The 24,771-nt window shown below is 47.1% G+C and overlaps 1 protein-coding gene across 1 annotated transcript in view; it reads left to right on the plus strand.

Moving 5' to 3' along the window:
• The window catches only part of RFC1 (replication factor C subunit 1), a 1,503,724-nt gene that overhangs the window by 850,067 nt on the left and 628,886 nt on the right, over positions 1-24,771 (plus strand). Inside the window, exon 12 of the mRNA XM_069631787.1 lies at positions 18,729-18,833. Coding sequence (XP_069487888.1) covers positions 18,729-18,833 — 105 coding nt within the window. The remainder of the gene's footprint in view (positions 1-18,728; positions 18,834-24,771) is intronic.

Genomic DNA, 24,771 nt, shown 5'->3' on the forward strand with positions numbered 1-24,771 from the left:
CCTTGAATATCATTAAGATCATCTGCACAGTTTGAAGGAGGATTGCAGTGAGGCTGGGGAACATCCTGATATATTCACCTCTTCTCCCAGTGCAGTATGTTGCTGGGTTGGCGATGACAAGAGAAAAAAGCCCATCTTCGGTGGGTGGATAAGTTGGTGTTTGTCACTTTCGGGGATTTCTTCATTGGTGATGAATTCCTCTCTATACAGCAGGCGAGAGAGAAGGTGGGGGGGGATTTAGCCTTCGATACCTTTATGTACTTTCTGGTGCGCCATGCACTTAAGTCAATATTCCCCTCATCCCCTTAACAGCGTCCAACAGGATAATTGCTGCAGGGGGCGATTCAATCCCAAGGGGAGGGCCATCTAGTTTCACGCATCTACAGCGGCCTTATTGTGGACATTCCATGGGAAGCGGAGGGGCCGAGGAGGTGGTGGGAGGCAGACCTCGGCAGGAGTAGAGTGGAAGAGGACTGGGCATATGTGCTGGGCCAGACCTGGAGGGTATTGCTGAATTCCATATTGAAACAAATTAATTTGAATTACTTAATACTACACCCCGGTCAGGCTTAATCAGCACTTCCCTTTTGCTTCGGACACTTGTGCAAGGTGTGGTACCTCACTGGCAGGATTTCTCAATTTGGCCTGGGACTGCCCACAGATTTGTCGTTTCTGGGTTGGGGTACTGGAGAAAATGTCTGATAATTGACGACCGCTTAGAGCCAGATTCCGTACTTGCACGCCTGGGTTGTGGACCTTGCCAAGGGGGCGGGGGGGAAATCGGGCGTCTGGCGGGCTTGCTACTGGTGAATGACCGCTTGAGGGTGGCCATCACATGGGGGAGGGGTCCTCCCCCCCTGCCTACAGGGGAGAATGCATACTGTTATGATGTGGAGACAGCCTTCATTCGTACTGTACCACTGCATGCCCGGCCACCGAATGTCTGGGCACCATATGTGCAATATTTGATCTCAATAGCTGACTAAGAACAGTAGTGAGGAGCGGGGTGAGGTTGTCATCGTATGCATTGTCACTACATATCATGGACTGTGATCAATGTACAAGCCTACGTCACCGGCACTGTTATTACATATTGTACTCTTCTGTGCGGGCGGGCGGGCGGGCGGGTGGGTGGCCGTTTAGTGTTTGAAATCACTTTTTGTCTGTTTTTCTGTTGTAAAACCAAAATAAAGTTTTTTTTTTTTTAAAGGGCGTTTTGTTGCCTTAAATGTTCACCCTGACGCCCTGCAAATAAAGTTTTTTTCCCCTGCATTTCAAAAGTTTTGTTACAATGTATTGCTCATCTTAACGCCCCTGTAACTAAATTTATTTCAGTGAATTTCAAGGGTTTTCTATACCATAGATTTGATACCACTGCACATGTTCCCCCAATATGCTTCTTTTGGACCCACTAGCTGCCCAGGTCCTTGGCCGTGACCACTATACATATAATGTATATGATAAAACATGACCACCATACATGTTTTTGGGCCCACTAGCCAAGGCCTAGGGCCCTGGCTAGTGAGCATGGCCTTTGGCTCAAAGAATTCTATTATTCACATTTCTCGGATTGTAATTAAATGTTCAGCCAGTTGAGGACTCAGATCTCAAGTGTTAGTATCGGGATCGGTGGCTTTCCTCAATATCAAATCAATGTCACCATCACTGGCACATGGTGTGATATTCTTTCCATGTCATGTATTTTAGTAAATGAGTGTACATGTTTGGCCCCTGTGAACGGATAATCTATGCATGTGTGTACTCTGTGGAGGGCTGAATAAAAGAAGTTAGCTCTGTCATTTGGGTTATATGCCCTACATATTTCCTGCAAGAGAAGAAAACTAGTTACTTTAGCGACTTTGTCCCTAGTGAATGCTGCCCATGTTTCATGTCCGATCTCTCTAGCTTTGGGTTCAGCCTACCTTTGAATTCCCCATTCCCATATCCATAGTGCCTCTTTACCTGTAGCAAAGACTGCAATTAGCATCTGGAATACACCTGAATAAAGTATATTAGACCAGAGATATTGTGAGATATTTTGAGAGGGCTTAACAATAGAGGGATACAAATAGGTTCTGAGGTAACGGGTAGGTAGGATAACAATTGTACATTTAATGAATCTGTGTTTCCCTTTGATGGTGAAACAATCTGCAAGATTTAAAGGGAAAACCATAGCTCTCTGAGCATCCACACAGGCCCACTTTTGTAGTCTGCAGGGGCAAACCACATCTGTGTCTGCTTCAAGACAAAGGCTAAATGGTATTTTTTTAAATTTGAGAACCCTACTCCCCTATAAGGAGGTTTAAGTATACTGATAGATATTCAGTGCTGCTTCTTTCCCCATGAGAATTTGACTAAACATTTAATCAATGACTTTGAAGGAAGGGGGATTGTTAGCATATACAGACGATACAACATAATTGGGGATATCATTTTAATGGTCTCAATGTGGCCTCACCAGGATAGGGGACAGACCATGAATCTGTTAACTCTTTGATTATTGATAACAAGACAGTGTTTTGATATCTTTAATAGATGAAGAAATATGAATGCCTAAATATTACATTCCAGGTTTATCTGTGTTTAATTTGTAACCGGATGCTAGTGAAAATCGTGAAATAGCTAACAAATATTGTCCACTAGTATCTTAGTTTTTCAAGACCAGCAAGACATCATCAGCATACACCGCTATTTTTACTTGTATTCCACCAGCATCAGTGCCTTGTATATTATCCTGTCTAATTGCTTCTAAAAAGGGTTTCATTGCCACGATAAATAGAAGTGGCTAAAGGGGGCAGCCTTGACGTGTACTTCTAAAAACGGGAAAGTATGAGGATATTTGTCCATTAGTAAAAATAGCTGTTTTAGGATTAAAATATAGCACTTTAATCATGGAGAGAAATGGACTGCCAATTCCATGCCATTTGAGAGCCTCAAACATGTAGTCCCATTCAACCCTATCAAATGCTTTTTCCACATTTAGGGCTACGGCCGCACAAGGATCCTTGGATTTATTAATAATATTTAAGATGTCTAAAAATAACCTCACATTAGAGGAGGAAAGTCTACCTTTGACGTACCCTATTGGGTAAGAGAGGAAGAAGTATATTTGCTAAAATCTTGGCAAAGACTTTGCAGTCAGTGTTTGAGGGAAATTTTATCTGTAGTTTTGCGGAAGTTCAGGATCTTTATTAGGCCTGGGGAAAACAATTAACATGGCGTCTGAGAAAGATCCTTGTGCTTAATTTACTGCAATCAAATGATAAAATAGATAATTGAGTTTAGGCACTGATGAGCAAAATGTGCATAAAAATCAGTAGGAAAACCGTCTGGGCCCTTCACTTTCTTAATGGCTTTAAAGATTTCACTGTTAGACGGAGGCTCATCTAATGGTTTGAGATCCACATTTTGGATGTGTAAAATGAGGGAAATGCTGAAGGAACTTCTTGATAATGGGGGTTATTAGGCTGTGACTCCTAAGAATATCCTTTTTGGTAACATTTAGAAAAGAAATCAACTATTTCTCTATCTGAAAACGTCCTATCCCCTATCTGATCCTTGATAGCAGCAACCCTAGCTCTTTACCTTTTAATTTTCAGGTACGATCCAAGTGATTTCCATGTTTTATTAGAAAATGTGTAGATTTTTGCCTTGCATTTTAAAATGTTTGCACACAAGTTTTGTGAAGTAACTTTATTGTATTGAAGTCTCTATTTAATGATGTCATTAAGAGTAGAAGGAGCATTACTACACATACACCGAGATTCAAGGGATTTCAGTTGTTTTAAAATGACATCAGTCTTGTTTTAATTTTGTCTTTTTATTTGCGACAAATGATATAATTTGACCTCGAAGTACAGTTTCATAACAGTCCCATTTATTGACAATAGACGTATCTTGACTATTATGATGAAATTACCATGCGACTTGAGTAATGAAGGGCGTGAATAACTCATCCTTCAGAATTGCCGTGTTAAATCTCCATCTATTCGATTTGTGACTATTCTGTAAAACTGCGAGTTGAATGTGGACTGGAGCATCATCTGATAATATACATTTTATTCCTGTATTAAGATTTGACATAGATTTAGAGAGGAATATATAATCAAATCGAGAAAAGGAATTATGGGGGGTTGGATAAAAGGGTAAACTCTAAATCGTGCGTCACTGAGGCCTAATTCTGATATGAAATTTAGAGGCTGTTGGTGATCCAGTGCTTTTAAAGCGCACACTAGATTTTCTATCAAGAAAATAATCCATTATCTCATTAGTCTACACAAGCAATTACATTATGAGAGTTGTATTGAAGGAGATAATTCACTAGTTCCAACCAAAAGGTAGGATCTGGAGAAGTGGGACCATAAACATTGAGAACGGTATATTCAATGGATTCCAAAAGAATATTAACAGACAGCCACTGTCCCATATCATCTGATTGTCTATACAACTTTGCATTTGAATGCTTTATTAATGAGAGAAATAACTCCATTCTTGTTGACATGTGCCGCGCCTGAAACAACTTGACCCACCCAAAGTTTTGCGGCTTTAGCCTCCGACAGATGCGTTTCCTGAATGCAAGCAATCAATGGTTTTGTTCTGTTAAGACGGGATAACACTTTGTCTTTTAATAGGGTTATGTAGACCCTTAACTTTGAAGGCGGGTATATTAAGTAACATATCTTAAATGTAGGTGCACATAGAAATCAAGATCTCTAAAATGAAAATCATATATTATTATAGATTCTCAAATGACATTATACATAGAAAGATAGTTAGAAAGTCGCTCATCATAACTAGACTGATTTTCCTTCAAAAATAGTAACACCTTAGGAGGGACACACGAGGAAGAGGGATAGACTGTTACGCTCACCTGGTATCCACGGGGACGCCACACAGCTGCCGGGACTCTGGTACCCCTCTTGGTCGCTCCCTGGATTTATCAGTGGGGAAGTTCTGCCTGGAAAACAGGTGGGCAATGTTCAAGTCTGGGCAACGGGGGTAAGAGCCTCCCAACACCCAGTATGCCGGCGGCCCCGCCCGGACCTTTCCTCACCTTGTTTTGGGTTTTGGCGTGCTCTCCGTCCTGCCTTCTTGGCAGGGGCGCGTTGTCCTCTGTGGGCGAATGCGATATAGTTACTTCACTGATGCTGCCCTTTTAGAGTCTCTCAGGTAGGTCTTATTACTGTATTCTGTAAGCCTTTCCTTGATTTACTAATGTCTTTTTCCCCTCTTTAGGTGCGCGGAAGTCCGCTGTGGAACTTTGGCTGGATTTGGACTCACCGGTGAGTGATGGTGTTTCGAGAGTGCCTTGATGCGGTAGGTGAGTGCTTGCGCAGCGCTATGATGATGTCTTGCCTTGCTAACCTGTTGTCTTTTGCTCCCGCAGGTTGTGGTGTTCACCGGAGCAAGGAGTTCCAGAGCGGTGCTGATCGAGGGGTGACTTGAGGTAAACTGCCGGCTCAAATGTATTGTCTAATGTCTCTTTTCTCTCTTGCAGGTTCGACGATCCAGGAGGCACGCTGTTCCTTGGATGCTGCTCGAAAGAGCAGTGGACAGCTAACGGTGGAATCTCAGGTAAGCGGCTGCTAATATCAATGTCCCTTTTTGTCCTTTCAGGTGCGGTTCATCCGAGGTTTGCAGATGCTGCAGAACACGGTGAGCGCCACGTTGCTGGATCGCAAAGTAACGCGAAGCGTGTTCTTCCAATCGGGTGTGGTTTAAATAGCCTCAAGAAAAATAGTCCAGGAAAAGTGGTCCCTAGGCTACCACACATAAAACACTATACCGCATAGCTTGGTTCCCAGGAGCCAAGCTATGTGGATGCCTCCATGTTGACTGGCATTGAAAAAGTAGTCCACAGCACCAAGCACAAGTCTCATTAAGTATGAGACTGGCACCAAAGGCGCCAGGACTTGCCCCAAGAGGGCCTTGGCCAAGGATGCCTAAACTTGTTGGGGGCCCGAACCGAGACCCCTCCTGGCCCATGGGCCTGCCCGGGGGGTTCAAGGAAATGGGTCGTGACATAGACAAAGTCAACATGGGGATCTTGAATGACAGAAAGTAAGATGCAAGTGTAGATAAAATCGTGGTTTACAGGAAACAGCCACACCAATTCATGTTGACGGTAATATGACAGGGTGGAGAGCCTAGTGAGAGAAGGCCGAAACCGCACTCCACTCCGGGAGAAGTCATCAGTGAAATATCATAAAGTTATAAACCATTACATCTTATGAATCTGTTTGAATTGTAGGTTTTGACGTATCCATTATCTCCATATTGTGGATTTGAATAAAGTGTCTCAGATCTGTTTGATTTTCAAAGGTAGCAGTGTGACCGTTGAGGGTAACTTTGAGGATTGCTGGATAAATAATACCAAATATTGCATTAAGTTGTCTTAGAGCAGGCCTGAATGCGAGTATTTCTTTTCTCTTAAAAACATTGAAAACTATAGGGCCAAAAAGTGTTGCACAGAATATTTTGACCATACACCTATGCAATATATATATATATATACACATCTTTCTGCCGTCCCAAACAAGGTGTTTAATTTGCTTCACTTTCATCAATATGAGATGAACATGAGTTTAATCCAGAAGAGCAAAGATGAGTTCTAGAAGAATTGTTAGTACTGCGCACTGGGTTTGTAGAACCCACCCGATGTTCCCGATGGATAATTAGTTGCACTGATGCAGGAAGATCAAGGAGCTTTGGGAGCAAAGTATTAAGGAAAAGGATAGGGTTATCTTTTTCAATCTCCTCTGGAAGGCCCACAATGCGTAGATTGTTTCTTCTATTTCTATTTTTACGATTTTCCGATTGCTGTTGTAGAGATTTGGCTGTGGTTTCTAACGTCACCACTCTACTGGTAACCTCCTCTGCATCCCTCACTCTTAGTTCCACTTGAATCATCTTTGACTCAAAAGTAGATAATTTATCATCAAGCTATAATATTTTTGCGTTGGTAGCCTCCATGAAGGGCTTCAGGGCCTTAATTCCCATTAGAATGGTCTCCATAGCCTGATCTAGAGTATCCTCTTTTGGCGTAGGTGAGTCACTTTTTTGCCTATTGAAAGTGTTTGACGGTGGGGAAGATGCTTCTTTGGCTTGACCCTTTTTTGACGCCATGATTAGCTGACTTACGTAGTCTTAATAGCTTAAAAACATTGAAAACTATAGCGCCAAAAAGTGTTGCACAGAATATTTTGACCATACACCTATGCAATTTATCCAGGGAACTCAAGACACTTATGTAGCTGCCAATATTAGTGTGTTGCTCCATTTGTATTTGCTATAAGGAGCCGCACGTTTATCTTAGACTTATATAATATATATTAAATCACAAGTGTGCACAATAAAAGCCCTCATTTATGCACATAATGTGGGCCAATATGAAAATGCAGCTGCTTTATAGTGACCTATTTCATAAACACCAGAATATATAATTGATTTTGTACCCATATGTAGTGACAATTGCAAATTAATAGTTTGTTGCTTCCATATTTATTTTAATGTTGTGATTGAAATTGGACCTTTTGGATATAGTCATTGTTAAGACAGAATGTGCAGAGGCTTATGTCCAAATTGGCACTCCCTTTCCTTCAAAGAGCTTTTAGATACTTGGAATTATAATCCCAACACTAAAATAAAATGCTGAAAATGTTGAAACAAAAAGTACCTTATCAGCTTAGCCTTCATTTCTAGGCTTTTATTTGTATAGGCAGCCTGTGTTGTGAGGAAAAGGTGCTCACCAACACATGACCGTAGCACACATCCTGTTACAGCCGAACAGCTGACCGGAAACGTCTGATCGTAAATCACGGGACCTTGCTGGGTGAGGCCTTGCCAGCAAGCGTTTCGGAAACGTACCTGCAAAGCAGCATGAACTCTTCTCTCACTACCGATGTGTACCACCAAGAGGATATTTGGTTAATATATGAATATAAGCAGAATATTGTTAATAAAGCTGCCGGAGCGGGAGTGCAATTCTATGCGGTCATCCCGCACTGCACTTGACCACGCCCCCCCTGGTCACTCCTCTTTAACACGTTGGGTAGGTTGCACATATCCCATCCCCACCCATGTTTTTATCATCATCCTTCCTTGTTTGGATCAAATGTGTTTCGTGCAGCAGTGCTTTATCCGTACACTTTAGCTTCATGTAGAAATGCATTATATTCCTTTTTAGTATAGCCATTAAGCCCTTGAACGTTCCAGGATAACACATTTAATGTTCAGTACCTTCTGTGCCCTTGTGTAAGCTAGTAGTATTTCTCACTGGATGAAAAATCAACTACACTACTGCCCCTTGCTGCCTCCCTGTCTGTCAATCCTATTTTAACCATATGTCCCCTTCTCTTCCTTTAAAAAAATGTGAATTAGAAAGCACCAAATAATTTAATTCATATTTTTCTTTTAATTTATATTTATTTTTACTGGTCATTAATGGGGCACAATATTTTCCATCTGAGTCAGTCAGCATGAAATACCAAGGGCATAGAAAAACGGCTAACTCCGCACTGGAAAAATAGTCTGAATGTGTGTAGAAAAACAAACCTGCATGCATGCATGATGCAAGTACTCTGTCAAATTACAACACATTCTGAGATGTCACCACAAAGAGTACTTAAACAATGCCAATATGCATAGTAAAAACCTTTCTAATGGACTCCTTCCTCCCATGGATTCCTCATCTATGATATCTCTCCGCCAGCACCAGCTGCTCTTCTGAATCTTTTTCCGCCGCCAGTGGGCGTAGCTCCGCCTAATGCCTCTATGTGCCCCACGCCAGACAGAATGTTGGGGACAGGATCTACAAAGGCGTTGTGCACCTTGACATCCATTCCTTTTTCCCTGCATACTCCATTCACTACTAGGAACATCGCTCTTCGCTTTATTCGTTTAGTGATTTCTTACTTCATCTCTCGAGTTAGTCGCAATGACCAATCCAATCCTTCAGAGTTCTAGCCTCTGTGAATTGCGGGCATCCGATGTCCGTATCCGACCCACACTGCATAAGCCTTTACTGGCTTGGTGAAGGCCACGGTGCGTTGGACTGTGTCGTGTCAGTTGATGCCCCCAAAGGCACTATCAGAACGCAAGCAATGCTGTTCACCTTCCCATCCCCCCCCACCGCCCCACAAAGGGAGATGGGGGATAAGTGGACCTGCTTGAGGTCGCAGAGCATTGCTCCGAGGAGCGGTCCCCTCTCCGAAATATTAAAAGGAAAAAGAAGCACTGCACGAGGTCAGGATCACCTTACGGTTCTTCACACCATGACTTATCTTTGTCTTTGATTCCAAGGACGGCCATGAGAAAGAGGCCCAGCAGGTACTTTCCTGATCAAATCCAAAAGAATGGGAGGCGTTCTGATTAAAGATGCCAGACTGCTTCGACCAAGCCAATGGATCCTTCCACACTTGGAAAATCCTGCAGGTAGTCCACAGTGAAATGCTACCAGGTTGCGACGAAGAGGCACACTGGTCTATCTTCGGACGTCGGTGCCCTCACATATGGTGCCAGACCAGAAGCACCGTTGGCACCGGAAGGGCATATATATCACAATTCAAGGACATTTATGAGGAAGGGAATCTGTTCCTTCCGCACTAGAATCCTTCCCCTCTCAGGGAATTAAGAGAATTCCCAGAAGAGTTTTATGGGGAACAAGGTGGGTAGGTGGGCCTGATGTCTGACTTGCAGGAGGCAAGTGGCCTGAACACCTCTCCAGAGGTCGACATGATCCTCCTGCCAGCACAGGTAAGCCACAGACATCTTTCCCGCTCCTGATGGCGAAGGTGTTCGACAACTTGGGGCTGTCGGTCGCTTCGCTGCCTAAGGTTAAATGACCTGACCAGCATCTTGGGCGAGGGTTCTAAGGAAACCTTGCTATCGGGCAGTGGAGGGTTCTGTGATGAACTATGGGCCAATCTAGCAACTGTGGACTACGACCTGGACAAGAAGCACATGCTGGCCCCTTCGGACCTCTTATTTCTCTCTGCCCACACTTCTCCGGAGAGTATGGTGGTACAAGGCCACTATGGCAAACCTCAAGACCACCTCATTTCCGTCATTGACCCTGGATAGGGAGAGCAAAAAGCTGTATGCATGGCGCAGGAAGAGGTTTGGCTCTTCCAGTCTGGGCCTCTGGTGCGTCAATGCCTTGTGTGCCTTAGCCAAAATTCTCCTTTGGTCTGTGGCCAAATGATGGCCGAGGCGGCTGAGCATATCCCTGAATGGGAGATGCTGGATGGCTTTGAGGCCCTTAATAAAAACGACAAGGAAGCCTCAGGACTGATTTAGCAGTTGGTGTAGACACCGCAGACTGCGTTGCTAGTACGACGGCCACCAGCACGGTCTTGCAGCATTTGTCTTGGCTGAGGAAGTACGGTTTTGCTACTGACTTCCAGGAGAATCTCCTGGCCATGCCCTTCAATGGCATAAATGTATTTGGCACCAAAGCAAACAAGTGCTTCAGAAGTTCCAGGCCTCTAAGGTGACAGACAAGTTGCTGGGGCTGGCGGTGCAGCAACAGCGTCCCGCGAGCCCGACGGGTAGGGGTTTTGGCTATTCACCTCTTATGCCCAGAGGGGTAGAGGTCAAGCTGCGTCGGCCAGGCAATGGCAATGCCGTCCCTACAGGGGTACAGGATGTGGTGCTCCTTCCACTAGTACTGTGCCCTCGGCAACCGCCAGCACTAAGCCTCGTTAAAGCAGACTTCATCCATTCATCCCCCATGGGGTACAGTATATCCACATTTGGGGAGGAATGGAGAAACTCCACCTCGGACGCCTGGGCCTTGCAGGTCGTCCTGCAGGGATACTGCCTTCCTTTTGCCTCTTGCCCTCCACACCACCCCCATTGTCACCAACCTTTGCATCCGTAACCTCTCCAGATTTATCTTCTGGCAAAAGGGTCAATAGAGATGGTACCTGGCTCAGAACAAGGCAGGGGGTACTCAACGTACTTTCTGGTTCCGGAGAAGGCCGGAGATCTGAGGCACCTCCTAGATCTGCTGCTTCGGAACATGTGCTTATGCAAGGACATGTTTAAGGTGGTCACTCTATCCCAGATCCTCCAGACCCTGGACCTGAACAACTGGCGATCGCCAGTATGCCTACTTCCATGTGGCTGTTCACAAGAAGCACAGAAAGAACCTTAGATTCAAAGTGGGGAAATATAATTTCCAGATGAAAGTCCTCACTTTCGGCCTCTTTTCTGCACCCAGAGCTTTCACCAGGCTGCTAGAGGTAGTGGTGGCTTTATTTGGGAGGGAAGGAAGGCATTCATGTCTTTCCCTACCTGAACAACAGGCTCGTCTGAGCCCACTCACCAGATCTAGCATTGGTGCACCTGTGCTGGACGTGCAGCCTATTGCACAGCTTGACTTCCCCCTGAACTTCAAGTATTCTCAGGTTTTGCTCTCCTAGTCCCTCCGATGTGTCGGGCAGTCTTGGACACTAGCCTGGGATGGGGTTTCCCACCCAAGGACAGAGTAGTGAACACATTCAAGATGTTTCAGGCCTTCCAACCTCAGATGACTGTTCTAGTGTCACGGTCTGGAGGCTGCTGCAGCCTTCTTGCGCAGAGGTGGAACAAACTGCTACCCCCCCTCAAGGTTTTGGCACCTGTGTTTGTATATACACAGGGAATTATAACCCTCCCCCCCACCATGGGGAAAGAGGGTTAGGGTACAGTGGTTGGATGACTGTGGGTTGTAGGTACTCTGGGTACAGGTTTAGGGAGAGGTAGTGGATAGGTGGGGGAGATGGTAAGGAAGTATGCTCCTCGACTCCTTTGCTTGCAGCAGTGCACCATCTTACATTGAACCACTCTCACTCTTGCTCTAGACATTTGTAATCAAATATGTGGTGTAACACTTTTAGCAGCAGAACATTGGTTATTTGAGCACTGACAGACCCTTCACACCCCCCCACAGATAGGTAGTTCAGATAAAACATACAGCCCTGTAATTCGTAAACATGGCACACATTGCCTTCATGTGCTATTATCTACAAGCAGGGCACGCATTGGTTTCAATTGCTATTAGCATTTGTATCAAACACAGGCATTCATTGACTTCATGTGCATCCAACACGGGTTAAAATACTACTTTGCTTGCTCTCAGTCCTTTAAGTGGTTTTGGCAGCATCTTTTCTTTCAATCTGGAGATAGGGTGGCGAGTGGTTTCTGCAAGGTAAGGAAACAAGTTGGCTATAGCCTCTGAACTCTTTACCCAACAAATTACGTCTTACCTCTGCATCTCTCCCAATATGGTATAGCTGTGCGCTATTCTTCCTGCACTCTGTTCCTTCACATCGCTCAGCGAGATTCACAAGCAAGTGAAATTCCAGTCAAACCAAGAAAGTGGGTCGGGTCCGATCCCCTTTTAAGGTTCTGTTATGGACCTCCCACTGTACCCTATCGGCAGTATTAATCTATTGAGCAACGGAACAGTGTAGGCCTCATGATCCGGTCCCAGTGAGCCAAGCAACACGACGCAGGCACGTGGAAGGCGGCTCGACAAAATGGCCGATGCCGGACATTTCTGACATCCGCCCGATACCGCACCAAGACAGGGAGCAGGTGGACGAACGTGTGTCATGGTGGGACTTGTGTCAACCAAGTAAGTGGCCTACAGCCTACCCTTCCTTTGCACAGGGCAGGTTTCCGCTGCGTCCGTATTGGCAGGGTACACAATGGCTCCAGCAGCCGCCCACTACCCCATCAGTATCGCCTACCACCCCTCCGGCCTGTGAGGACAGTTTTTTTTTTTAAAAGGTTCCTCCTGGGATGGGGGTCATCCTCAGGGACGTGCTCCCGCAAATGGCTCTGGTGCTTGTGGTCCTGGTACAGGCCCCTGTTTAGCCTATGCCGGCCCTCCAACTGATAATGCAGGTGGTTCCATACTAGCCTCCACTTCTAGGCGAGGAGGCAAAGATCTTGGTGGCGTACGGGAAAAAGCTGTATTCCAACGCGTCCCTGCATCTTCGTCAAGCCAACGCGGATGCCATGCTGGCAGCCGTTAACCAGAGGCTTTGGCAGGAAAATGCCAATTTCCTCCCAGAGCTTCTGGCGCAGAGACAATCACGATTCAAGGTGCGATTGACAGGGGCCAAGATTGTGGCACAAGACATTATGGAGTCCACTGTGGCCCACATTGACACCTCTGGACGGGCCATTTGCATTGCCATGGACATGAGAAGAACAGCCAGGATCTGTGCTACTAAATTCAACCCGGATGTCCAGGAACGCATATTAGACCTTCCGTTCGAAGTGGGTGACCTCTTCCACTCCACCACGGACGAGGAGCTGGACAAAAAGAAAAACAGTTCACAAACGGCCAAGTATTTATCCATCCTTACGAAGACCACGCCCAAAACGTACACCCAGTCACAGCAGTGCTCTGGCAAGGGGCGTACATACGGAGAGTTCTGCGGCTTCCAAGAGCAGAGGTCCAGGCAGCCTGACCGTTCGCCGACCCAACATCGGCGCAAACAACAAAAAGGGGGCAGGGCCAGTAAGGGCTTTTTCCAGTAACCCTCCTCAACAGCCTCAGAGGGAGAGAAGGCATGATACGCCCTTCCGGGTCCACGTGTCTCCAGTGGGGGGCAGGCTTGCTCTCCACGCACAGTTCTGCCGCCAGAATTTTGCAGACACCTGGATCCTCTCGGTAGTATCCACGGGGTACCGCCTACCCATCCTAGTCTCTCCTCCCTCTTCCCCTCCACTCCCACAGGTTGGGAAAGCAACTCTTTTAGCAGAGATCCGGTCGCTAGTCGAGAGCTAGGCAGTGGAGGAAGTCCCAGCCTTCCAGAGAGGCTTGGTCTTCTACGCCAGGATTTTCACGTCCCGATCTGGCAGTCGCATCGTTCTTTTCTACGATTCAGGATCATGGGCTACCATTTACAATACAAGGTGCTTCTCTTTGGCCTCAACTCGGCCCCCAGGGTCTTTACCAGGCTGATGAATGCTGTGGCGGCCCCTCCTCATGGCCACCACATCTACCCGTACCTCGATAACTGGCTCGTCAGGGCTTCATCTCCGGAAGCAGTGCTCCGCACCTCTCACGCCCTCATGAACATACCCTAAATCTCAAAAAGTCGCAGCTGCAGCCTACGCATACTCTGACCTTCTTGTGGCTCGTCTGGGACACTGGCTCAAGAGAGAGTTTTTCCTTCAGAGGACAAGCTCACGGCCATCAAGAGGGCCACTGCCCGCTTCCTCAGCAGAGAAGTGACTTCGGCCTGTTGGTACCAACACTTACTGGGTCTCATGGCAGCGGCCCTATTGACCGCCCCCCACACGAGACTCAGGATGAGGAGGATACAGCTGCAATTTGCGGCATCGTGGAACCAGGAACGGGGCGCTCAGGCGGAGATGATAATCGTTCCTCCTTCTCTTTAACCGGTCCTCACTTGGTGGTCCAGGGACTGCAATTTGCGGTCCGGCAAGCCCTTCAGGCAACCTACCCCACAGGTCACCATCACTACGGACTCCTGTCTCGAGGTATGGGGTGCCAACCTGGACAACCTCTGCGTGCATGGCACCTGGACCCGGCAGGAGCAGGAGTACCACACCAATTGGCTGGAACTGAAGGCGATCTGGATAACGCTCAGAGCCTTCCTTCCAGTTATCGAGGGCAAGGTCATCCTCATTCAGACAGACAACTCGACCAGCATGTTCTATGTCAACAAGCAGGGTGGTACCAGGTCTCCTCCACTGTACAGACTGGCAGTCAGCATGTGGGAATGGGCCCTGGAAAATATCTACCTCACGGTCGTCCACCATCCGGGGGAATCAAACGTGGAGGCGGACAGGCTCAGTAGGCTGGGAGCGGACAATTACAAGTGGCAGCTAAACGACCTCGTACTGCAGGAGGTCTTCCGCAGATGGGGACACCCCCAGGTGGACCTCTTTGCCTCCTGGGACAACAGGAAGTGCCAACAGTTCACCTACTCGCAGGGGCAGGGCCCTGGCTCCATGGACGACGCATTTCAGATTCAGTGGAACGGCATGACCGCATACGCCTTCCCGCTCACGCCGCCGATAGGTTGATATGCAAGATCAAGGAGTCTCGCCAACTCTGCGTCATTCTGATAGCTCCATGGCTGCTCAGCCTCTCGGAGAGACCTCCCATTCACCTTACGACGGGCCCAGCACATCTTCTGGCGGAGCAGGTGGGCAGGGTCAGTCAACCTGCGCCACAGAAGCGATCCCTCACAGCGTGGTTCCTGAGCAGGTCACGCTAGGACACCTCAGCCTGACTCAGGCTAATCTAGAGATCACACAGGGTGCTAGGAGCCAAGCCACCAGGTCCCAGTATAAGAGCAAGTGGACCAGGTTCTGCCACTGGGCAGACTCCAAGGATATCAACCCCTTTGCACGTACGATCTGCAATCACTCCTTCGCCTCTGGAGTCTTCCCATCCCCCCTCAAGCACTCCCTTGTGCACCCCCTTCTTAAGAAACCCTCCTCCGTCCCCTCCTGCCCAGCTAACTATCGCCCAATCTCTATCACTCCCTTCCTGGGTAAGCTCCTCGAGAAACTGGCCATCTCCCAGCTTAATCTCCATGCTGAATCTGTTGGTAGTCTTCATGACCGTCAGTCTGGCTTCAGAGCTGCCAGAAGCACGGAAACTGCTCTCCTGAACATCCGTGAGGACCTGCTCTCAAACCTTGACTCTAACACCCCTTGTGTTCTCATTTTGCTCGACCTCTCTTCTGCCTTTGACACTGTCAACCACACCATCCTGCTCAACCGTCTCCGTGATAACCTGGGTGTATCTGGTCAGGCTCTGGCGTGGCTGACCTCCTTCCTCTCCAATCGACCCTCCCAGGTCCAACTGGGTTCCTTCCTCTCTGACATATTTTTCTCTACCTGTGGTATCCCCCAGGGATCTAACCTCTCCCCCTGGCTGTTCAACCACTACCTGGCACTTCTTGCTCACCGCATTGCCGCTCTGTCCCAACTTTCAGTGCTATGCGGATGATACCCAGCTCATTTTCAGGCTACCCTCGGCCTCCTCTTCCCCTTCCCTCATCTCAGACTGTCTTTCTGCTATCCAGAATGGTGTGCCGCCAACGACCTCTGCCTTAATGCCAGTAAGACTGAGATTCTACTTATCGGCACACCCACTCCCTCCTTCCCTGCAGATCTCTGGCCGGCCTCCCTTGGCCCTCTTCCTACCTGCAAGGCAAAAAACCTTGGGGTCATCTTCGACTCCACACTCTCTTTCTCTCCTCACATATCAGACGTCTCTAAGAAGTCACACTACCAGCTACACCTCCTCAGAGGTATCCTTCCTTTCCTCTCCTTCCCCCAGAAGCTCACTGTCTCCAGAGCCCTCGTTCTCTCGAAGCTGGACTACTGTAACAGCCTCTATCTAAATCTTCCTGCCTCTACTCTCCGCCCTTTGCAACTCATCCAGAACAGGACTGCGAGACTTGTCCTTGGCCTCAAGCCCAGGGACCGTATCTCTCCAGGACTGAAATCGCTACACTGGCTCCCAGTGGCTGCGAGGATTAAGTTCAAAACCCTCTGCATTGTCCACAAGGCCTTCTGGGGCCTTGGGCCAAAATACCTTCAACTCTCTTCCTAAATATCTTCCTTCTCGAGCTCTTCGCTCATCCACCTCCAACTCCCTCAGGGTCAGCCGCTTCTCCAAGCAACGAGCTGGGGGTAGATCTCTCTCCGCAGCAGGGGCCTCCCTCTGGAACAGCCTTCCTGCCTCCCTGAAACTTGAGGAGAACCATCTCCGGTTCCGGAAGCACCTCAAAACCTTCCTCTTTGCCTCCGCTTTCTCTCCCTCTCTCCCCTGCTAAAATCACTGAACCTGCACTGAATCTGCAACTGGCCACTCACTGATCTCGGTCCTTGGCCCAGCCACTCTTCCCTGCACTGCCTACCTGCACTACGGGATTGTCTCTGTATCCTACAGCCCCTTCTCCCGGCACTTACCTTGCACTTGCCACCAGCTGGCCCTATTATTTATCTTATATTCTACTAACCATGTACTGCAATCTCCTTGCACTTGCCACCAGCTGGCCCTATTACTTATCTTGTATTCTACTAACCATGTACTGCACTTCCCCTCTCCCCTTCTCCTTGCACTTTTCCGAGTCCCCCTACCCTTGCACTTGCGCGATCTGAATGACGCCTGGCCTAGTAGGATTGTTGTCTGTTCTCCCCTTGTTCTCCCCCCCCCCCCAAGCCTCGTCGCGCCTTGAAACACTTGTGTATAGGCATGTTACAAATGCCATATCATATCATATATCATATTGTATCATATATCATACATTGGACGCACCTCGCCCAATCGGGCGTGCAGGTAGACACTTGCCGCACTTGGCAGCCATTGGGGCCTACAGAAACTCAGAGGAAGAGATCTTCTCCTCTTCCAACCCGATTGTCAAGAAGCATCTGACGGGTCTCGCCAGACTCTGCCCGCCCATCAAGAGGCCACACCCTGTGTGGGACCTCAATATAGTGTTGGGTGCCCTGGCACACAAACCATTTGAGCCAATGGTGTCTGCGGACATCAGGCTGGTCACCATTAACACGGCCTTACTAGTCGGCCTCACCTCTGCTTGCAGGATAAGTGAAATACAGACGCTGGTCGCCTCAGAGCCCTATACTACGTTTCACAGGGATAAGGTAGTCTTGCGGACACACCCAGCATTCCTACCTAAGGTACCTTCCGCATTCCATTAAACGAAGAAATAGTGCTGCCTACGTTTTTTGCTGAGCCCAACGAAGAGGCACAGAGAGTTCTGCACTGCCTGGATGTCAGGCGTGCCCTGAAATTCTTCTTAGACAGGACCAAGGGCTTCTGCAAGCCGGACACACTTTTTGTGAACTTTGGCGGAGCAAGACCGGGATGTGAGGCCTCCATAGCCCGTAGGATGGTCTCGGCCATCAAAGAAGCATACAATGGACAGCATAAACCACAGTCGGCCAATATGCACGCCCACGCAGTCGGAGCCAAGGGAACGGCCATCGCATTCCAGTGGCATGTCCCCAGGCAGGATATAAGCAGGGCGACCACATGGGTTTCACCTTCGGCTTTCTGCAAGCACTACTGTTTGGATGCTGGCTCTAGATCAGATGCGGCTTTCGGAGAGGTGGTTCTTAAAAACCTTTTTGCTTAAGGAGGGTCTCCTCTCCACCCTGGGGCTACACTCAGTTGTAATCGCACATGCAGTATGCAGGAAAGGGGACAGGACGTAAGAGTAATTAGAATTTACTCACCGTAGTGACTAACGTACTCTTAGTCCCCTTTCCTCCATACATCCCACCATCCCTCCCACTGCCCCAAATAAAACTGGTGTCATTAGGCAATGTTAATCTATTGTTAACGCGTCTATGGGGACTGAGGTGTGGCGCCGGAGGGTGGAGTCCGGGCAGAGCATGCTCCCTGGGCCGCACCACTGCACGCCTCTAAATTTAAAGGGGAAGAAGGTTTTTACTGGTGAAAAAGGTTCTGTCCCGTCCCTTGGAAGGGACACCCATGCAGTATGGAGGAAAGGGTACAAAGCCACTACAGTGAGTATCTTATAATTACTTTAATATTGCATGTTTGAGCTTTTAAGCTTTATATGGAGCCCTAAAAGTTAGATGTGTTATTTTTATTTTTTATTGCATAGTTTTCCATGTGAATAGCTGAGAAATCCATATAATGAAACTAATTTGAGAGAGATTATGTAATTGAAATTGAGTGTTTCTTTTTCTTTTAGGCAGAGAGTTTAGGGACAAGAATTCTTGATGAAGATGGACTATTCAATTTGATTCGAACCACACCTGGTCACAAGTCGAAATATGAAATAGCAGCAGAAGCTGAGGTTGGTACAGAAAGTGTGTACAGAACATGTGAAATCCTCCCCAAGTTATAATTTAAAACACTGGTTCTTATGTAAACTGAAGTGCATTTGAAACTCTGCTATATTGGAATGCATGTGGTGAACAAAGGCCTATAGCATGATTACTCCTTAGAAATTTATTGAGCAGTGTTAAATATCATCCGTATGAGCTCAAATACAGAAATCTCCACATATATTTATGTGACGCCATAACGGGTTCAAAAAGGTTCCCAGAGCTAGAGTAAAAGTACAGTAAGTGGAGAAAAAGGTTCTCACTCACGCAGGAGATCTGATCAAAATAAATCCAAGACTTCAGTGAAAAGTGCTGGGGGACTCATGAGTGGGGAGAATATTGCACAAAACTCTCCTCTCTGCTAGAAGACCCTACACCAAATCCATCTATGCCTGCAGGTGGCGTACGTTTTCGGCCCGGTGCCAGGAGAGGGATCTGGACCCTTTTACCTTCTCCACATCCTCTTTGTTGGATTTTCTTCTATATTTGGCCCAGTCAGTCTTGCAGATTGGCACAGTGAAGGGGTATCCTGTGGCAATTTTGGTCTTCAAGTGGACCACGAAGCAAGCCTTTTTTTAACCGCGATCCCTAGGGCAATTCCTGATGGGTATTTCTAATATGTTTCACCCGCTCTAGTTTTCTGTCCCAGCGTGGCATTTGAATTTGTTGTTAATTTTTTAATGGGCGCTCCATTTGAGGCCCTTCTTTCTTGTTCATTAAGGTTGTTCACTCTTAAACTGAGTTTCCTGGTCGCCATCACTTATGCTAGACGGTGAGTGAGCTCCAGGTGTTGTCTGTTCCTCCCTTCTTGGTTTTCTCCACGTAAAATGTGACTTGGAGAGTGAGTCCTTGTTTCTTCCGAAGGTGGTTTCGGCCTTAAATCTCTCACAACAGGTTCATCTGCCTGTCTTTTTTTTCTCCGCTTCATCCTTCCAAGGCAAGGCAGGGTTTCCAACGGCTGGATATGATATGGGTCTTCAAGTTGTATGTGTCGCGAACAAGGGAGGCCAGAACGGATGACTAGCATTTTGTTGGTTATGGTGGTGCCCATGCTGGCAGAGATGTGACTAAGTAGGCTCTCTCTTGATGGATCATACTCTGCATCTCGGAATGCAAAGATCTGGCTGGCAAGGAGGTCCCTGCGGGTCTCGGGGACTCAATCCACCAGAGGTTTGGCCGCCACCTTGGATCTGCAGTGTGGAGTCGCTGTTATGGATATTTGCCAATGGCAATGTGGGCTTCTTTGAACATGTTTGCTAAACATTACTGCTTGGATTCTTTGTCTGGTCAGGGCGCTGTTTTAACAGAGCAGTCCTTCAGAGGTTTCTGGTTTAGGTGGTGTCTTTGCTACCCTTCCTCCTCCAGGTCATTGTACAGCTTTGAAAGTCTATCCTAGATGAGGAATCTGTGGGAGGAAGGAGTCCATTAGAAGAATAAAGTAATTGCCTCTGGAGAATGTTCTTTTTGGTGGACGTTTCCTCCCACTGATTCCTTATCGCCCTCCCTACCTACCCTTATTGGCAGTCAGCTAGCACACCTTGACTCCACACGCCCTCAGCACCAGAGTGATAGTGGAAAAGGGTAGAACGGAGGTCATGGGCCATGGAGTCTCTATATATACTGGGCCTGAAGTCCTGTCCGGCACGTAGAAGTGTCTGGCGGAGCCAGGCTGCACTCTCTTGTGACATATACGTTTCCGTTTGTCTTCGTAGATCTAAGCGGATCTCCACACGTGGCTCTAGATGATGAACTTGGAAATGAGTGTTTAAATGGATCTCAAGCACTTCCTGCTCAGGATCCGCCAGACTGGGTAACGGCCCATGTCCATTCCAAACAAATATGGCAGCCACGCAGACATATCTCAACATCTAGAGGGCCCAACCCCCAATTCGTTTTCCCCAGGTCATTCTCTTCGTTGATAACCATGGGCACCTTAAGGCACAATTAAACCTTAATATTTTCCACTGCAATGTGTGTATAGACGTAGCTCACCATCTAATAGGAAGGGTTAAACAATCCTATAAAAGTCTAGAAATCCAGTTAATTTTCATTATCGTTATGCCCCCCTACCAAGCTATTTGCTTTTCGGACCACCTTTCCATGTCTAATGCCAATTTCTGAAACAAAGGCACAATATTCAATTGAAAGAGATCCTCTGGAGTTCCTATGATTCTTACTCTAACGTAGTCTTAAGTCTCCAAAAACCACCAAAACAGGTTTCTTTATTACTGTTAGGGAGAATTCTCTTAAACGGCTAATTTCCCAAACCTAGTGAGTCCCCCAGCAACTTTGCTGGATTTTTGGGGTTTGTTTTTTTTCTCCTGCTAAGAGTGAGACTCTTTTCCTCCCCCTCTTAGGCATGATTTGGGGTATGTCTTTGACTTTTTGTGTGCTTATGGGCTATGGTTTTTTTTTTTAACTCCATAGGGTATCATCTGTCTTTGTGTATGTGTTACACAGCACCCTCAGTGCTGTAACACAGGGGTGTCATAGTGACCCCCCAAACATAGACTCCATACCCTGGGACGACTACTGTCTCCCAGGGCATGTAAAGTTACCATTGACTTTACTGGTCCAAAATTGTGAACAGAACCAGTACAAACCATCATATTGTGGAAGTACTGGAAGGGGTTAATTGGATTGCCCCTGGGTCTGTTTCCAAGGTGGCACTGTGCAGTCCCCCCTTGTCGAGTTTCTGGCTGGTGGCAGTGGTTACCACGCAAAATATTCCACCGGAATATTTCCTATGGGATTTTCCCATTGATTTTAAACGCACCACTTCTTGATGCAATGTTAAAGATACCTCTGGTTTATTTATTTAATATTAAATCACTGGTTAGGTCTTTTTGCCAGAATTCTTTTCTAAAATGGCGTTCGTGTCCGTCTCTAACTCCAACCAAGGTAGGGCCCTTTGTTCCACTTTTTGGCGGGCTTCTCCAAAGATGCTCTCCAACTGGTGCCACTCTGTCTGGGTTCCACAGGATGTGTGGGTTGGGGAATTGGCACCCTGGACTGCGTTGCCTTAGCAACCCAAGTCGCACTCTGTTCTGATTGGGCCAGTGGTGAGCCGCCCCGGCTCACCACTTAGCATGTATGAGTGACAGCTAGGCTGTTGAATGGGGGGTTTTCTGCATAAAAGCAGGGCTTTTGGGACTGGAACTTCAGAAGTCGCCACAGGACCTAAGAAATCCGAAGAGGGGAGAAGCTGAGCCATCTGCAACGACGACACCACCGTGAAGCCCTGCTGCAACGACCTCACCACTTTACCGACGACAAGAGAAGATCTTCTGCTGGAAGAGTCTTCTTTCTCTGAGCTGGTGGGATCAACCAGTTCGCCATTTTGCCTTTCCCGGACGTCTCTTGGTCGAATCGCCCGTGCCAAGCACCCCGAAGGCCAGATAGCCAAGCTTTACCACTGTGACCGCGAATACCAGGAACGCACCTTTTAACCGACGAACTCCACGGCTGTTTTCTTCCCTGGGCAGTGCAACGACTCCAGGTTTCCTCCTCGACAAGATCATCTCTTCCCCTGGTCGAAACCACAAACTGCACCCATTGCCAGGAACAACTGCCACCACTGGAGCTTCCTCAACTTTAAAGGTACGGTGTTCCGCCTGGCCTCCCTTTCTTCGGTTTGCTCAAGGTGACCCTTAAATCCTTGGCTTTCCAACTGGGTTGGCCCCCAGACCTTCTAACTTTATCTTTTGAACCACCTTAACCTCTTTTGAACATTTCTACAAAGACTTGAATGCCTTTTGCAACTGTGTGATCTTGGGCACATTTCACCTTGCTCCATTTAAAGTGGGCCTCGCCTATGAACCTTGGCTCTACAGTAGACTCTGCCTTCCCTAACTTGTTTTTGTCTCTTAAAAGTGTTGGGAACTGTTTTATCTGTATTACCTGCCGTTTTCTCTCCCTTTTATTTAATTATTGGAGTGCCATCTAAGTTACACGCTCACCTCTGTTTTGACAAAAAGTGGTGTTTTGACTTATTCTTAAGGGAGGTGTGTATACTTTTCTGATTGTGTTTTGAACTTTCTTTGATTAATAGTGCTAGTGTATTTTCTAAAGTGTGTTAAATAATTATATACTTTTGATACAAAGCTCTGGTCAGTGTTTGCTTGCTCTACTGTGTTTTTAGCCCTATTCTGTATCCTCTGTATACTGCCTAACTCTTCTTGAGAGAAGTCTGACTGCTCAGCCACGGCTACCAAGTAAATCTGGGTGGTACAGACTGCTACCATTTGGGGTTACTGCTTACTCCTATAGTCTTAATCTTTTTGCAGTGTTGCCCAAGGGAACTGCACAGGATTCTGCTTAACAATTACCGCTAGGGTGTCCAAGTGTATCGAGCTTTTAGCACTATACATTTAGAATAGTTAACTCTCAAATTCATGTAACTGTGTCATCAGAGCAGTTATTCCACCACATTTATACTGGTACGTTCGCATACCGGTCTAGTGTTTCTCAAGATGGCACCCGCTCTTCCTATTACCATTTCGAAGCTGCTGCTCACTGATGCGTCACAACTCTTTTCGTTCTCCCGGGTACGACGCTTGTTTCCACTTCTCCCTCTTGCTTAGTTGATTCCCCTTTGCACCCGTTCTGCTACTGCTTACCTCATGTTCCCTCTGCTGCTCATATTTCCTTGTCATTTTGCTTCTTTGCTGCCCTGGCTTCTTTACCTTGTACTCTGCTTTTCTTTGGCTTTCTCCCATGATCACTCTGTTCCTGTCCATACTTGTTGGAGCTTCACTTGCTCTGCCTTTTGGATTCCTGTTAACTTGCTGCACGGCTACCGCAACTGTCAACCTGGCATTGTTGTTTTTTTTAGCTTGGCTCATTCCCCAAAATGACTCCCCTTCTGGTTGGCCCCGTGTCCTGCCTGTGTTTTAAGGCAGGCACTGTGGCTACATGGAGGTACCATCCATCTCTCTTCAAGGAGAGTTCTTCTACAAGGAAGAAGCCAGGAAGAAGGACTTCTGCAGATTCTGCACCAAAACGAGAACTGGAAAGAGGTGAGGGTTTTCCCTTAGTGGTGATCCTGAGTACTCCATATCGTATGTTAAAAAAGATATTGCAAGTCTCCTCAGAGTTCTGTGACCTTATGAAGGAACTCTGCCTTCTGCCTCATTCCTCTATTTGGTCACGGAACTCATCAGAGACTTGCAATATCCAATTAACATACGGTAGGGGTGCTTTATTCCACATTTAATACTAGGTAGATATGGAGCATTTTACAGCATGAAGCTAAGGAGAATTGGTATAAAATGTAATGGGGTTTAAAAAATGTTTCTATAATAAAAAACACAAAAAATGAGTACTTAATATACCATATTACCAACAGTTGTGACGAATCATGAGAATTAGTCTCTGCTCCCCATTGGGGAGCTCCCCTGGTGAGGCTAGGGAGGTGAGCCCACTCCCCAGCCCCCTTCTGAGGAGTCGAGGCAAGTGGGACCTCACTGGGAGAGACTCCACCTCTGCGGGATTCCCAAAAAGATATCCCATTCTAAACCCTTTGGAAACCTTACACCAAGACTTGTATGCAGAAAGAACAGCCATCTGCTACCGTCATCAAGAATCAGTACATCTCCCTTTAAATGTAAAGTACCATTTAAATGAGACAAAGAAGCTGACTTTAGGAGAGATGCCGCAACGAGCAGAGAGACACGAGTGTCAGCCAGGGAAGTTCTCTGGTGACGGAGAACCTGACGAAGGAGGAGATTCTGAGAAAGAGGAAACCCACGTGTTTCAAAACTGCTTGCAGTTCACAAGCAGACCGCTGGATGCGCCGCGTCCTGAAAACATGGGAGGGCGAGAGACCGAGAGTGACTGCATGACTACAGAGATCCCCTGGTGGACCTGCGGAACCCAATACAATGCCAAAACTACTCTGTGGTGGAA

The sequence above is a fragment of the Ambystoma mexicanum genome, chromosome 6q, assembly GCF_040938575.1.
Source record: "Ambystoma mexicanum isolate Mex_15411 chromosome 6q, UKY_AmexF1_1, whole genome shotgun sequence".
Taxonomy (NCBI): Eukaryota; Metazoa; Chordata; class Amphibia; order Caudata; family Ambystomatidae; genus Ambystoma; species Ambystoma mexicanum.